This window comes from Branchiostoma belcheri, unplaced genomic scaffold (assembly GCF_001625305.1).
Source record: "Branchiostoma belcheri isolate BF01 breed outbred unplaced genomic scaffold, Haploidv18h27 scaffold147, whole genome shotgun sequence".
Taxonomy (NCBI): domain Eukaryota; kingdom Metazoa; phylum Chordata; class Leptocardii; order Amphioxiformes; family Branchiostomatidae; genus Branchiostoma; species Branchiostoma belcheri.
In genome coordinates, this window is record NW_017802902.1 from 139,078 (window position 1) to 156,595 (window position 17,518).

At 40.7% G+C, this 17,518-nt stretch overlaps 2 protein-coding genes across 2 annotated transcripts in view; both read right to left on the reverse strand.

Annotated features, from left to right (window-relative positions):
- LOC109465061 (probable calcium-binding protein CML18) overlaps positions 1 to 906 on the reverse strand; it is a 2,847-nt gene extending 1,941 nt beyond the window's left edge. Inside the window, exons 1-2 of the mRNA XM_019762203.1 lie at positions 844 to 906; positions 200 to 322 (exon numbers count right to left, since the gene is read on the reverse strand). Coding sequence (XP_019617762.1) covers positions 200 to 322; positions 844 to 906 — 186 coding nt within the window. The remainder of the gene's footprint in view (positions 1 to 199; positions 323 to 843) is intronic.
- Positions 907 to 1,878: 972 nt separating this feature from the next.
- LOC109465084 (histidine N-alpha-methyltransferase-like) lies at positions 1,879 to 10,132 on the reverse strand. Its single transcript, XM_019762226.1, has 6 exons — positions 9,962 to 10,132; positions 7,911 to 8,122; positions 6,810 to 7,016; positions 6,054 to 6,175; positions 3,132 to 3,264; positions 1,879 to 2,096 (listed from the first exon to the last, which is right to left on the reverse strand). The coding sequence occupies exons 1-6, from the start codon at positions 10,114 to 10,116 to the stop codon at positions 1,903 to 1,905; spliced, it is 1,023 nt and encodes a 340-aa protein (XP_019617785.1). The 5' UTR covers positions 10,117 to 10,132; the 3' UTR covers positions 1,879 to 1,902.
- Positions 10,133 to 17,518: the final 7,386 nt, after the last annotated feature.

The window sequence follows — 17,518 nt, forward strand, 5'->3', positions numbered from 1 at the left end:
CCCCCCCCCGGTCCCCCTATGTCAAAAAAGCCCGGTCTAGGTAGGGTTAAGCATGTAACTACCAACACAGATGGAATTTTATGACAGAGAAGTTAGTTAGCTAATAGTTTCTCGCTCTAACACTCCTGGCATGTCATATATCCATTTCTACTCTGAACCCAGACCTATGATCTCTCCCAAGTCAACAGCAGTGCCTTACATTAAGCAGTCCTGGCTTGAGTGTCAAGTCCATCTCCTTCAGCGCTTCAGTCAGCTCTGTGTTGCTCATTTTGCCGTCACTGTTGACGTCATACTTCGTGAAAACTGCTCCTGCCATGTCGTCCTGTCAAGGGTTAAAGAATTGGTAAAGCTTCGACAAAAAGACCCCCCCCCCACTCATGGTCCCAATTGATTAGCACTGGCACCGATTAAGTCGTAATTTGCCACTAGCTATGTACTCAAGATACGTGTATATAGGTTAGGATTTTTTTCTTCTTCAGCAAGCATTTTTCTCTCGTCGTCCTGTCACTAGTAACAGAAATACATGCAGTAATAAAAAGAGACGACTCCCTCAAACTTCTATGGAATTCAAATACCATTTATTAAGCTGGCAAAGCCTATGTATTATATACTTTGCAACATTTTTGCTGTTTTATTTAGCAAAGGGGATTCTGTCAGGATATGCTTTCCACCCAAACGTATTTTATTCAACAAAGGGCAGATAATGAGAAGCACAATCTTTTCAACAATCAATCCAAATCAAATCGTTTCACAGATTATCGGAGACGTTAATTATTGTTGAGTATTCAACAATGATACACTTACGTCCTGAACTGGTCAGAGCTAATTTTAAAATTAACTCACCTTATTAGCTGAAGCCATAGCGAAGAACAGAGTTAAATGGAGGAGGATAGTGGACCAAGTCATGGTGCTCCAATGACCGACCCTCAACGAGGTCAAGAGAGAGGTGAGGTGAGGTGAACTCATCAGTACTCGACTGGATTTTGTGTCAGACGTTTAGCAGAAGACAGTATCACGTACGGTAAAGGCCGACCGCGCAGGGTCGGTTTGGTCTGATGATTTGACGTGGTTTAACCACTTTGGGCATGTTGAGATACATCTCATGTTTTGAAGTGCAACAGATTTTGCTTGCAATGCATGCGTCTTGTAACAAGACTGTATATGTATATGAGTATTATGATATCACATGACATCTGAACAGTTTATATTTTATCTTCACTTCCAAATACCAAATTCCACACCACCGATACAGTGGACTGTGACGGCCATTTTCATTTGACGCCAGAGGCATCTGAGAGATTTGTGTTAGTTACTATGTGTAACCTTCACGTAACAAAGGGGCAACGCTAAAAGCATCAAAAGGTGTACTACAGTTAGACATTGTACCGTTGTACTGCAATGGCCCATTACATCACATTAAAGGTGTACTACAGTTAGACATAGTACAACTACAGTTGTACTGAAATGGCCCATCACATCACATCAAAGGTGTACTACAGTTAGACATTGTACAACTACAGTTGTACTGAAATGGCCCATCACATCACATCAAAGGTGTACTACAGTTAGACATTGTACAACTACAGTTGTACTGAAATGGCCCATCACATCACATCAAAGGTGTACTACAGTTAGACATTGTACCGTTGTACTGCAATGGCCCATCACATCACATCAAAGGTCTACTACAGTTAGACATAGTACAACTACAGTTGTACTGCAGGCCCATCACATCACATCAAAGGTTGTCTGTTTGTACTTTAGAACATATTATCTCTAGTCATAGGTGGAGCGCAATGATATTTTGTGTGTATGGAGGTGTCGGCAAAATAGATAAATGTTTAGACTGTAAAAAAAAATTAAAGGTTCTTTGCCAGTTTTGGGTCTATTTCCGATTTTTTATCACTTATTATTTGGGACCAAACACACCACGCAGTATTTTGCATCTTCGTTGGTCCAGAAACCTTCAACTGCAAAGTTGCTCTTCTCCGCCAGATGGCGCACCTGATACTCGCTGTATTTGCAGCTGTAGTTCGGACCTTCTGATAAGTAAAGCCTCTCCCCGGCCGCAAAGTCTATGGTGAGACCAAGCTTTCCTGGAATTAGAATAATGAACTTGTTTTAGTTAAAAAATGGTGGAAATCGGACAGGTGAACAGGTTGGACGACTTGCTACCTTCCTAAGAAGAAGAAGAAAAAGAAGAAGGTCTCCCGTGCTCTTGTCCGAGCGTAGGGTGGTGCCCATCTCCATTTCGTAGCCCTTGGGCGACACACAGTTGTGCAATGCACTACAGCAGGGGGCTAGTCCACTGGTAGCGCTGTGTGTTTGACCTTCCCACAGTCTTTCTCATATGTGCTGAGTGCTAAGCAGAGAAAGAAGTGTGTGCCATTCCTTCCTAAGGGTGATACTAAATACTATTTGCACTTTGATATGAAATTTACTCCAGTCATGAACCAAAGGTGTGAGGGTGGGGGGTGGGGTGCCAGCTCCGTAACGTTAGGTGCCAATGCAGCAGCGACACCTAGCTTCAGTGCGAGGTAGAGCCACTTTTAACAGTATTACTGAATTTCCTAAAGAAGGTGGCAGGCGGTCCAACAAGACGTCGGCAGGTGAAACATCGATTGTTCACAAATATCTTTCTTAACCACCGATTTTCCATCAACATGTTAAAAAAACTTCATATGCTTCTCACATTGATTAAAAAACGTAAACACATCTAAATATGTAATGCAAAGCTTATGTTCAAATTAAAACTTTTGATCCAACACAAATAAATTTCCTCACCTAGAGACTTAACCAGGCACTAGCTCTTCCTCAGTGACCCAGGGAGACTTGTTACGTGACTTCTCTGAAGTTTAACACAGGGTCAAATGTATCTGGTAAACGATGTCGGCCCCCGTCGCGGTTCAGAGAAGGGTGATGGGACTCGATGTAAATATCATTTTCACCCCTCTCAGGAAGTAGTCTTGCTCAGTGTCTACGAGTGACTGGTTGAAAGCTCTAGGCGAGAGAACTTCTTTGTGTTGGATAAAAGTTTAAACGTCTAGATACCAGCACAGGTGAACATTTCTTTTAATTAAACGTATATTTATTTTGGCTACTTTTGACCTATTAAGCACAAGAACACTTACTCAGGTGCACACGTTGCATGGTCGAACTTTTCAGATACTGTTGTACATAGCTGGGCGTGTCCTTGTCAGCTGGGTTCTCTATAAACTCCACGGTGTCGTCAAACGCCATCTTGTCCATGTCTCCATCAAAATCCTAAAAACGTGCAAACAGGCGGGAATTTTTTAAAAGTTCTCATCACACCAAAATATGACCTTATTTGATTGTAATTGACATAACTAGTATGGCTAACAGACACACTTACAATAGATGTCCATGCTTCTCCTGTTATATCCGAATATATAATATAATTTTAAAGCCGTTGATGACGGTTAGACATCCAGGTAAACGATACTCGTAAGAAAATTCAAACTCTACTACTGGATCAGTTAACGGATTTATTTCCGGACGTTTCGAGTGACATCCATCACTCTTCTTCAGCGTCACACATCGTCACACAACTCTCAAGCACATGGGATCCCGCCCTGCCACAGCCCAAGGGACAGTAACTTTTCCTATGGTAATTTCTTACCATAGGAACCTTCCTTACATGACTAAGACTCTTACGGTTGTTGAACAGGTTTTTCTAGTTCTAATTCCTGTACATTGAGTGAACCGTTCTTTTACATGATAAAGCTTCTTACGGACCTTGTTGTTTAACCGGTTTTTCTAGTTACTTGTATATAAGAGTGAATCGGTTCTCTGTTCATTTGCGACGCTGAAGAAGAGTGATGGATGTCACTCGAAACGTCCGGAAATAAATCCGTTAACTGATCCAGTAGTAGAGTTTGAATTTTCTTACGAGTAATTTTAAAGTCAGTACTGTCAGGCAATTTTGCATCTCCACATTTTATTTTTGCATTTTATATATTTTCTCCTGAGCTGATGTCACCCGGCGATGTCAGCTCAGAAAAAAAATGAAAAAATGCAAAAATAAAACACATAGATGCAAAAAGAGATGCTCGAAGTGACGATTGTGAAGATTGCTTCTTCAAAAATTCACTTTTAGGAGGCCGTACAAGCTCAATTTCTCAGTTATCATGATTGGAACAAACTTCATGTGACTATATTGTATGTACACTGCCGATACTTCCGACATAAATATGTACACTTCTTTAAATGAGTAAGACATATGTATGAAGCAGCATAGATGTCAACAGCTACTTAAATTACAGCTAATTTAGAAGACATTTAATGTATAACTTTTTCACTGCTAAAATCTAGAAGTAACAGTAAGAAAAGGATCTCTGTGTAAAGGGCTGTGAATTTTCTACAAATTAAAGTAAATACCATATCTCATGTCAAACACTTCACTAACAGGGTGGTACATTTGGTAAAAACTAGATAATTACAATTCAAGGCCAATGCAGTATCCATATGTTTTTTATGATTGTTATTTATAGTTGTTAAGACTTTTTAACCGAAGTGCGATAACCACCCAATAAACCACCGAGTGAGCATAGCGAACAGGGAACTACAATACGTTTTAGTAGACAAATACTACACGTCTTAACAATACTACTGTATTAGTGTTCTGTCCCCCGCATAATGGTACGGTCCCGGGTCCAGAGGACCCGGGTTCGAGTCCTGACATGCCACCGATCTTGTGCCCTTGGGAAAGGCACTTTACACGACTTTCCTCACTTCGCTCAGGTGTAAATGAGTATTGTACTGTCCCTGTGTTGGTGGCGGCATTAACCCTCAACAGTACACCTTCCCGGACTGATTAATCTGTACACCTGGGGTCCGCGCGGACCCCAGAGCAGTTTTTTGTTAATTTTTAGAAATTATCAACATGCTACCAGCTCAATTGTTTTGCATACTGATGTGGGAACCTCTGTGTCCACATTACATACAAAAATCATACATTTTGAACTTTTTCTATTTTTTGGTGAAGAAAAGAAGACAAGAAGAAATACCCGATTTTTAAACCCATTTCAGACTGAAGGGGCTTTTGAGGCCCAACTTTGATCTCAGATAGCGGCTAAACGGCTTGCGCTAGAAGTATCAAATTTGTAGACCTTTCCTAAAATGTCTCTGGAAAAAAGTTCATATTAGTTTGATACTAGTAAGTTGATGTGTTTTTGTGTTGCCATGGCAAAGGGTAGTTTTTTGAAAATAGAAGTAATTTTGGTTTAAACATAAAAATTTTCTGAGTTTTATATAAAATTACACTTCTTTTCCAACATTAATAACATCTTACATAATTGAATATAAGTTAAATCATTTAATATGCATAGAATATGCTAATTTGATGACGTCATTGGTCAAAATCCAATATGGCGGACTATATTATTAGCTCTGACGTCATATGACGTCATAATTACACCAAAGTTATTAAAATTTAATTCTATTACAACACCATTCTCTGAAAACTTGGTAGACATACGATGAATGCATAAAAACATATAAAAACGGAAATAAGGTAATGTATAAGAACGCCAGTGTATCCATTATGATCGAAAGCCGGCTGGGGTCCGCGCGGACCCCAAAAGAAAATCAGATATAATTCTTTTTATTAATGGTAGAAACGGAGTTTTCTGCACTGTATTAAGAGACAACTTTGTGGGTGACAATTACCTAAAATTTCAGAAAAAAATCCTTAAAAACAAAAAAGATATTACAGAATATATAGTGCTGGGGTCCGCGCGGACCCCAGGTGTACTGTTCAGGGTTGATATAAGTTGAAAAAACTTGAGTGTGCCCTCAAAACGTCTTGTGATTACATGTTTCGGAATATTTAAAAAAATGGTACGGTCCATAAAGTGGTCGGTTATTCCAATAACCGACCACTTTTCAGGTTGCGGCCAGATAACCAATTGGAAATGGAGCCTTCTGATTGGTCAATGTCTTCTAGGTATATGATAGTAGTATAGTATAGCATAGACTGTTTCAAACGGCAAAATGATCATTTATGATGATACCATCTACATTTTCCAGCAAACCTTATTCAGGCGTTCGACGAAGTTGTCCAGCCATGGACATCGCTTATGTTCGGCAACATAAGCCCTGATGACGGCCTCACGGTCCGTGTTCATGTCCAGCCCTAGCACGAGCCGGTCCTGGGCTAAATGCCAGAAGACATAAAAAGTGCGAGATAGTCTTAATAACTTCGTTTATCTATTATGTGCATTTGAATTGTGATGTATTAGGTTATGTTATGTTTTATTCTACATTAGGTCTTATTCAACACATTTTCTACTTGTTTGTTATATTTGTACCTTGCCATGCATTGTACTATGTGCAATTGTCGCGCAATAAAGTTCTTCTGTATTATAAGTAACATTTCAGAGATGAAGGCAAGTAGCCGATTTTACACGTACTTACATTAAAAAAAATGCCCATTGCCTTCAACTTGATTGCAAATCTTAGAGTGTCTACACTACAATTTTTACAGTACTGTTTCATCCAACACATGGCGCTACACAACCTGGGAATTTTACCTACCGACGTAAAGCATCATTCGGATGTAAAAACGATAAATAACTGATATATCTCCTTAATTACAGAATGTAATAATACTCTTCTTAGTAAAACACAATAGATTAGCTTTAGTATCATTATGTACTAGCCCGTTAGAATTATATCTTAGTATTAGTTCGTGTATGTACCCTTGTTGTTTCTTCTTAGCCATACATTGTACCAGCTACAGTTGTTGAGCAATAAAGTTGATTTGATTTGTATTACGAAGTAAAATATACCTGTGAGATATGCATTTATTTCCTCCAGCATGGGGAGCTGCTCATCAACAGGGACGTTACCGAAACTGCTGCCGAGGAACAGGAGTAGTTTGGTCTCCGTGCGGCTGGCGACATGGCGGCATCCGTCCATGTACAGACCCCCGAACGGCTCTACCTTTAGATTACTGTACTCTCGCTCCAGCTCTCGCGAGATCTCCTCAATGTAGTCTGTAAAAAGGCCATGCCGTAAACAACGTGTTTAATTTTTGCCTTCTGTCAATATTTCTGTTTTATTACAACAAAAATATAATTATAGTAGTTAGTAATTGCGACATAATTAGAAATGATATTTTCAAATGCATGACATATTGGGTTGTTTTTTAATAAGAATTTGAGACTTAAAATATAATCATGAACATAAACAAGGTTTTATCAAATATACTAGTAGCTTGATGTAAGTATATATTTTTTACTCAATTCTCACTACGTAGCAAGAGATAATGAACACTTGTTCACCGTGACATGTTTAACCATAGGCGGTAGGCCCAGGAGTTTTGTTGAGTTCCGAGCGAGTGCCGAAGGCGAGTTCCGACAGATGCCGAAGCCACCAGAAAATTGGGTTCCGAGCGCAGTAAAAATCAGTAAAGATCACGGATATGGATGGGATATGACGTAAGAAGCGGATATACGTAATGCGACCGTGCGAGTAGGCGAGTCTTCGGTAGAAGGTGGAGCGATAGAAGGTTGGTCATTTTCTTGAATTCCAACAAAAATGCAATTATGGCATGCGCTTTATACTAGATAAATAATTCAAAACAATATAGTTGACCAGGTTGTCAATAGAACCTGTTGAAAATATTAAAGCGAGGAAGGGGGAGTGGGTTGGTCAACGTCATATCCGTGATCTTTAATAGGCATTATTGGAAGTGTTAAAAGTCATGAATAGAATATAGACGTAACTTAGCGTAAAGGACGACGGTAGATAACCCCGACGATGGCTTTCCCTGACTGGTCGGACGAGCCGTCGGCGTACCACGTGCTTCTAGTGTCCTTCTCAAAAATGAATCCTTAGCCTACCGCTCATGGTTTCACATAGCAAAGCCAATGACATGGTATTCTTACCTTTTGCAATGTCCACTGGCACATACGTCAATGCTCCATGACGTTCCAGCATAGCCTCTATAACCGGACGGGTTTTGGAGGAAGCGCCGCTGCCGAGCTCAACCAGCATGGTGCGGGCCGAGGGCATCTTATCAACGATATCTTTCACATGCGTCTGAAGCAAGGTGTACTCATGATTCCACAGTCGGTAGGTCGAAGAAGAACGAACGATTCTGTAGGAGTAGGAAATAATTGCCAAATTAATGCTTATTGCAGAATGGTAGCAGGCCTTAATGTAAATGATTTTGTTTTGTTTAGTTGTTTTGTTTTTGCAATACCTATTCAGGGAGAATTTGGAGTCCTTAATTTTTTTAAACAATTTTTTATTGCAAATACATGCACGAGGGCTAATTGGATGAACAGAAAAAACATTTGGTATAAAACAGATACTTACTACACATGAAACTACTAACTACTAAGAAACTACTAGTAAAAACTACTGGGTTTGACTTCTTCTTTGAAGACAGGGGAAGGCAAAGGATCCCACTTTTCCTGTAATTTGTGGGTTTTCGGATGTTAACAGGAGAGTAGTTTTCTTTTCATTTGTATATGTGTGAAAGTTTGGGTAGAATTTGGAGACTACGTCAAAGAGTTGATTTCGTTCATTGTTATAGAGGGTACAATTTGATATAAAATGCGTTTCGTCTTCCACCGTATTCAACGTACAATGTTTTGCAAATTCGTTCATGCACTTCGAGCTTCTTATATCGCCCTCTCTCAATTTCGAGAGGGTGTGCACTAATTCGTAATATATATGATATATTTGTGATATATAAAAAGTAATGTAATTTCATTATTGACAAAATCTACCCCAACTTTATACCATGCGAAGTGTTTGAATGAGTGAAGTTAACGTTCCTTAAACAGGACTGGTACGGGCACAGCAGAAAAAAAAATCTTTCTAAACCCCTACATGTTGCACGGACAAATAAAAGTCAAAAAAAGGTTATTCCTATAAATTTTCAATAAGCTACATTTTTTTGGCGGAGGCCGACATCGGTTATCATATGCTTTTGACTCAGTGTTGACGTCATACTTCCAAGAAGTCACGATACAAGTCTTACAGGGTCAGTCTACTGAGGAAGACCAGGGTGACACAAAAGTGCCAGGTGAAAACAATTCTTTGTGTTCAATCAAAAGGTTTTAATCTAACAGTAATCAGTCTTAAATGTGTTTGTATTTTGTTTCTAATAGCCTTTAATGGATTTTTATGTAACGTTTCTCTAAGAAAGGAGGAAAACAACACAAATGTGTAATGTGTTCTTCTAGCTTGAAGCCGTATTTAATTCCGTCAGTGAATCTTTTTGGGGTTGGCGTAACAGCAAGATACCAGTTGAAAAACAAAGAGGAAGCCCGATTAAAAAGTCCCGAAACACGTCAAAACCAAATCCCCTGCTGGGAGAGTAAGAAAGTAGTAAGTGAATTTTGACGAAGTGAGAAGCTATTTACATAATAGGACTAAGTAGTACGAAAGAAGAAGTACGTTACTAAAGCCCCAGTCACAACCCGCCGTACATGCTTTTTGTCCGTACGTTTTTGTTTTTGCTTTTTTTTTGGGGGGGGGGAGGCCACGTCTGCTACTTTTCTCAGAAAACGTGGGAAAAAGTGGCGTTGACGCACGGTTGCAGAAAGTGTAAGAGTGTGGTCTGCACGCCAAGTCTGGCCGTGAGCGGTGCGTGCATCGTTCGTTGCGCAAGTGGTAAGTGAGTTGTACGTGCTAACAACGTACGATCTCTGTGCGATTGCAACTTTACCGAAAGGAGGCCCTACTCACACGTGCTTCTTACGTACGGTTCGTGCGGGGCACGCGTTTCGCCCGTACTCGCACCGTACTTGGTTTTACATGCACTTAAAGTTCTACGGCGTGCTCCCAAATCCTTAGGATTCCGTACGGAGGTGGTACTCACTACTTACGAATCCCCTAAGTTTGCCCACTTTTTTGCACGCAAACAGCATGCAGATGCACGTACGGCGGGTTGTGACCGAGGCTTTGAACATGACCATATACTCACTCTTCATAGATTTCCGACCCCCTGGTGTCATACAGGTACCAGTGCGGCACGTGTTTCCGGTGGGAGGTGAGGCTGGTCACCACGGACTGCAGATCAGCGGGAACAGCACTCAAGTGTCGGCGTATCACCAGGAAGTGACGTGCTACTGACGTCATTCGATTAGCCAGTGCCATGACTCAAAACTATGTGCAAATAAAAAATAAGATGGTTAGGCCAAAGCAAGTAAATTTTATGGATGACATCCTCCGCAGACTCCAAATCTTATGCGAGCGGGCGAAAAGGTGGGCCGAAAAAACAAGGTTCCTAGATTATCAAATTTTGACTCAATAATTGTACAAATGGTTTTGATTTAGTGAGAACATCACATATACATATGATATGTGATACAGCCAGTATCACATATCACTGCATCAAAGTAAAAAACAAAACATTTAATCATAGTCTTTTCTTGTCTCCTGTCTTCATAGTTATTAGCTATTCACGTTCCGGCATGGCAACAGACATATTTGTCCATTTTCGGCATGTTGACCACTGTCAGAGGGCAACAAAATTTCTTGTTTTTTTTTTCACCAAATCAAGCGAAAATTAATGCGCGCTCTGATTACTTGCTATGGCCTTACGAAAAAGTTTGATAATGTTGCAGAGCATTAAGCGTGTGTGCATGTTTGTTTGTGTGAGGTTAGACATCCAAATAAACAAAAATTTCCGTTCAAGTTTTGTTTCATTCAGTATCATTGGTAACTTTTAATATTTAGTATTGTAAGGTCCAAAGATAAACCTCCAGGTTTCTGGCCCTCCCATGCATGTTTACTTAACTCCAATCGTTATATTTCATCTTATTTTGGGAGTGCAAAACAAGCAATAAACAATTATTAAATAAAATTAGTCATGTGACCATGGGCTTATGGAGAAATGGGCTGTTTTGAACCTTGAGTACCTAAACAAAAGACGCCAAGGAAAGTCCAATAAAAAGCATAAAAAACACGCCAAAACCATTCCTTGGATGATGTCACGTTATGTGTTTTTGTGACCCTAGTATGTCTAGGTCATGCGAAATCAAAACCGGAAGTTCAGCTGCAGTACCATAAGAAGTTACTAGGACGCCCAAATCTTATCATTTTCAGGTCTTTTCAAAACCTACCTACCTCCTAAATATCAATTCAAACCATTAAAGCCTTCCCAAGTTATCATGTTTACAGGCACACACACACACACACACACACACACACACACACACACACACACACACACACACATACACACATACATACCACCCCACCCCACCAAGAGGCCCGTGTTTGACCTTGACCTTTGTCAATACCTACCTACATACTAAATAATATCACAATTCATGAATGCGTTCTGAAGTTATATATTTTTTTTTACTTAGTGGTCGCCATGTATACGTAACACGGCCGTTAGGCCACTTCAAGGTGAATGGTGCTACGAGTACCACCTGAATTGTGTTACCACACAAGTAGTGAGGACTGACTGACTCAATAGGAGAAGCAGGAGTTACGAGGCTGCTCGGGAAAATTCCCTACCCCGTTTTTAGACCATAATGGTTTGTTCCACTTCCGCCCACGTGGGTTCTCTCCTCAAACACGGGACCTCCATTTTAACGTCCCATCCGATAAGACGCCCCTAACCGAAGCTAGGTACTCATTTTCACCTGAGGTAAGTGAGGAAAGTCGTGTTAAGCACCTTTCCCAAGGGTACAACGTCGGGGCGCTTGTTCGGGTACAACCCGGAATCGGATCCGGGTCTCCCCGTTTCACAGTCCAGTGATCTACCACTACACCACACGACGCCACAAATGACTACAAACACACACACACACACACAAACAGACAGACAAACACACCAAAACAATAACGCCATTTTTTCATTAAAGTAACAAGAGTTCCGAGATCTCATACCTCCATGAAATATGGGCTTGCTTTGTCCTCATCAAGTATGCAAATAACCTCTACATTAACATAATATATGCATAGCGATGCAAACCTTTAAGTAACTTACACATGTTACGAGGTATAAAATTCCCATCATTCACCAATAAGGATTCACAGAATTTTCACATTAATTATGCAAATTAGATCATCATTTGCATAATTGGTATATGTTGATGTTCCGCCTGCCACAGATTAAATAGATTACATTAGCAGTACCATTATATGAAACACTGTATTTATAGAATTTCCTCATTAATTATGCAAATTAAGTCCTCATTTGCATAAATTGCATTTAATCATGTACAACTGTCTCTCAGGTACCTACACACCAAAAAAGGTGAAAATACATTGTTCAAATCTAGACTTATTGGCTTTGAAAGTTTTTACCAGGAACTAACCTACAGTTCCAGAACAAGCTGCTAGGGGGACCAAACTTACGCCACTAATTCCTGACAGGATAAGCTATCTGTCACCAAAAAGTCAAGACCATAGCTTATTCAGGACAAAAGATACAAAAACCGGAAGTTCTGCTGCAGTACCAAGGTCATCCACCAGGAGGCCCATACTTAAACTTGACCTTTGTCTTTCCAAGACTTACCATCATGCCAAATATCATCACAATCCATAAAGGCGTTCTGAAGTTATGCTGACTACAAAGTTGCGGAAACACACACAGACACACAGACAGACACACACACAGACATACATACAGATAGACACGCCAAAAACAATACCTTCATTTTTCATGGAGGTAGTAACTTAAAAGCCCAAGCCCGAACCTCTGCTTGGAGAGTACTGGAACAAGGACGTTCAACGTCCTTGACTGGAACTGGTGCATGGTGGTTCTAGTGACCTTGACTCTAAGTGAACTTTGCCCATGTGTTGAAGACTTCGTCAACCCACCTACATCTGCACTTCAGGGGCCCCTTCAGGGGCGTTTCCATACATTTTTTCTTGTTCAATACGCTGGCTAATTCTACTTCGTTTGGGTGAAAAAAAGCATATCTGTTCATAATTATAACTGTTATGATCTATTGGACGATGCTAAGGTAAGGTAGCGTAAGGGTTCCCTTCCGGTAGCCTAATACCCTCCCCTACAATGAAAAACATCCCCTTTCTAGAAATAGTAACATATGCGACCGTCAAATTACTTCAAAACTGTTTTCTGGAAGAATTTTTCAAGCAAATGTTGAGTAAATGATTTCGATGACATATTCATGTAAAGAAAAACATGCATATTATCATTATGGACACTTACCTGGGGCTGTTGCTGTGGTATGTCCATGGCAAGCTTTGAGCTGTTACCCGGATGACACTAGCCTGGTATCCAGTCTTATCGTGATAGGGGGTATTGGGGTGTTCAGGCAGGTTGTGTCTTCGGGCCCTCTAAGAGCTTCCGTCCAGTGCAACAGACCGTCCTGTAGGAGTGTTACGCTAATCAGAGACAGCATGCTCGGGGATTTGGTTTCCCCCCTACACGTGGAGGGCTAATTAATCTCTCGTGAAATACACACCGGGAAGCTTATGTGAGGCGGGCGGGCCAGAGCTCTTGCGGCCCCGACCACGAATCAGACTGGATACCAGGCTAGGATGACACGTCAAAACATAGGACCAGGCGTGTGGATTTTAGAGGGAGTTATGCTGCAGTAACTGTCTTCTAAGAAGCACAGCTTTAGAAAAAGGCATGAACCGTTTAACATTAACACTGTACTTTCAATAAGATAGACAACATAGAAAGTGTTTGCATTCTAGTTTTGCAAAGAAATGGACCACACTATTGTATACTAAAATGACCCCCCCCCTACGAGAAATAGAACGACGTCGTGTATAGTAAACAAAACAAAACGTCCTTGATTAAATCGATTTTTGTGTTTATAAACACTGCTATGTGAATCCCTTTTTATGCATTTATAAACATCTCACAGATCATTGTTTTTTTGTTGAGGACATTTAATGTAATATAATTTTAAATCATTTCTTTCACAGTATAAAACTGAATTTGTTATTAATGCCACAGAATCTCCCGTAACTAAAAAAAAACATTAAGGCGTCAGAACCCCATGTGATGTGGACTCTTCCATTCTGATGGTTCAAGCGAGCTGCATTCCTGTTGTGTTCCCAACCGTGCCCGGGCATGGTAAGTGACACTCGGCGCGTGTCTGGAACCGTGCGCGTGCCCGGAGACTTAGCACAGTTCTGGACACGCGATGGCCTTGTCCCAAACCGAGCCCAGTCCCACCAATCACTATGATTGACAACATATTTATGTATATTTTCTACAATGATAACTTACATGTGCATATTTCCTACAGTTCCTAAATAAAAGTGATAAGCTAGCCTCTGCCAGGCCCAAGAAGCGGCTGCAAAAATGGCCAAATAAGCGACGGTCACAACTCGCCGTGCGTGCTTTTTGTCCGTACGTTTTTGTCGTGGCTACGTCTGCTACGTTTTTTCTGCAAACGTAGGGTGGCCGGACGAGAGAGTACGTCACTCGCACGAGTGCGCAAGGTGTACGTACGTGGTCTGCACGACACGCCTGGCCGTCAGCGGTTGCGTGCATCGTACGTTGCGCAAGTGGTAAGTGAGTTGTACGTGCTTACAACGTACGATCTCTGTGCGATTGCCACGTTGCCGCGTACAGGCCGTACCTACACGTGCGGCGTACGCACGGTTTCCTTACTCACTCGCACGTTGTAAGTGCGTGCACCTCCTGTTAACTTCATCATCACTAGGCACCCTGGTGTCTTCCGCGGCCCGTTTCTTTGGGTCTTGTCTGGTAGTCTTCTTCTGAGCCTTCCTGGGAATCTTGGAGACGAGTTGGCAGTCGCCCGTCAAGTCGTCTTTATATACTGTAGAAATCAGGTGCGTTGCACGTGCGGAGCACCTGGTATGGTGCACGTGTGTTCTGCGTGGTCATTGAGCAGGTCAACTGGGAAGTGAGGAGTAAGCACGGATGACGCAAGCACCGTGCGTGTCACGCACGTGCTTCGTGCGCTGTCCGTACAGCAATTGCACGTGAGAATAGTGAAGTTAGACTCACGGAGTCCGTACGTTGCACGCTCATAGGTTGTGCGGGGCACGCGCGTCGCACGTACTCGCACGCACGGGTGGTAAATCCGCAGACCGCACGTAGAAAAAGTATTACATGCACTTAAAGTTCCACGGCGTGTCTGCGTGCTCCTAAATCCGTAGGATTCCGTACGGAGGTGGTACTCACCACGCACGGATGCCGTACGATTGCCCACGTTTTTGCACGTAGACAGCACGCAGAAGCACGTACGGCGAGTTGTGACCGTCGCTATACACACATAACATACCGGGGAAGTTGGTCCGCTAAAGGTGTACAACTGCAGAACAGTTTTCAGTCTTTTCAGAAGCCTGGTGGAGGCTAGTCTAAGATCCCTACTTAACCCTACCTAGACCGGGCTTTTTTTGACATGGGGGGACCGGGGGGGGGCTCTTTTGACCCCCCCCTAAGAACTCGCGAACGGTATGTCGTATGACCACCAAATTTTCAGAGAATGGTGTACTAGTGAAAATTTATCATATCTACAATTTTTATGTCGTTATGACGTAATATGACGTCATTATGACGTCATTAATGTGATTTTATTGGCCAAAACCGTCTAAATAGGTTTTTCCCTGAAAACCTCCCTGGTATACAACATAACTTTACCAAAAGTGTTTATGACAGAATATTAGTGTGTACTAAGTCTTATGTTGCCCATAGCAACACCGGTGACGTCATAAAATGACGTCATGCATATTTAAGATATCCACCATCTTGGATCATCAATCTTGAATTTTCAAAAATATTTTTTTTCATGATAAAGCCTAAAATACATTGTAAAAATACTAAACACCTTCATTCAAACCTTTTTTGGAAAAAGAAATGGAAGTATTGATGAAATTTTAATGAAAATAACCCGTATATACCTGTTCTAATGATATGGTCCGCCATCTTGGATTTTGGCCAATGACGTCATCAAATTAGCATAAATTATGCATATTTAATGATAAAATTTACATAAAATTATATGGGATGTTATTAATATTAGAAACCATGAGTAACTTGACATAAAACCCATAAAATTCTATTGTTGAAACAAAAAGTACTAAATTTAGCGAAAAATGCCTGTCAGAAACCCGTTGCCATGGCAACACAAAAAATTATTATCTTATTCCAATGATAGAGAATTGTTGCCAACAATATTTTAGGAAAAGTCACCAAGTTTGGTCGTTTTACGGCTAGCCGTTCAGACGCTAGGTGACATCAAAGTTGCCGCGGGCACTTTTAGCCCCCCCCCCGGTCTAGGTAGGGTTAAAGTAAAACTACCCGCCATTTTGAGCGGCTTTACAGCAGAACCTGAACAAATGTAGAGGAGTTAATCTGATATTACAACTCTGCAGTACTCATTATTACATCACACAGCATTTTATACTTCAAAACATACTGCACAGGAAGTTATCTCATCTTTTGAATTCCAACTCCACAGTAATGACAAGGTCACAATTCCCTGCTCCCGGTGAGCAGCTTTGGGAATGAAAAGTTTGATACATATAAAAAAATTGATTGAAAAATCATGGGCATTATTTGTGACCTTTTGAGATTTGAAAATTATTTTTCGCTGATACAAACGACCCCTTGGGCGCCGGTTTGAAAATGTTCACAATGTTTATAGTTAAAAAAATTGAAATATGTTTCTCTGAAATATAACATGACCAGTAAAAACTGCTATGGTGTAAATAAAACGTGCATCGTCTCGCGCATACTAGCAGATGACATTCCAAACTTAATATAAACACAGCAAGTGGATATTTCTAGTTATATCTGCAAACGTACACACACAACTAAAACTGCTACGGTATAAAAAAAACAACATGCATCAACTCGCGCATACTAGCAGACGACATTCCATGCTTAATACAAACACAGCAAATGGATATAACTAGTTATATCTGCAAATGTACATACACAACTAAAACTGCTACGGTATAAAAAAAAACAACATGCATCATCTCGCGCGTACTAGCAGACGACATTACAAACTTAATATACAAATACAGCAAATGGATATAACTAGTTAAATCTGCAAACATACACACACAACTAAAACTTCTTCGGTAAAAAAACAACGTGCATCATCTCGCGCATACTAGCAGACGGCATTACAAACTTAATGCAAACACAGCAAATGGACGTAACTAGTTATATCTGGAAACATACAAACACAACTAAAACTGTTAATACAAACACAGCAAATGGATATAACTAGTTATTTCTGCAAACGTACACACCATGACAACTAAAACTTATACGGTATAAAAAAAGTGCATCATCTCGCGCATACTAGCAGACGGTATTCCAAACTTTAAGTTAATACAAACACAGCAAATGGATATAACTAGTTATATCTGCAAACATACACACACAACTAAAACTGCTACGGTATAAAAAAAAAAAACAACGTGCATCATATCGTGCATACTAGCAGACGACATTACAAACTCAATGTACAAATACAGCAAATGAACGTAACTAGTTATATCTGCAAACATACACACACAACTAAAACTGCTACAGTATAAAAAAAACAACGTGCAT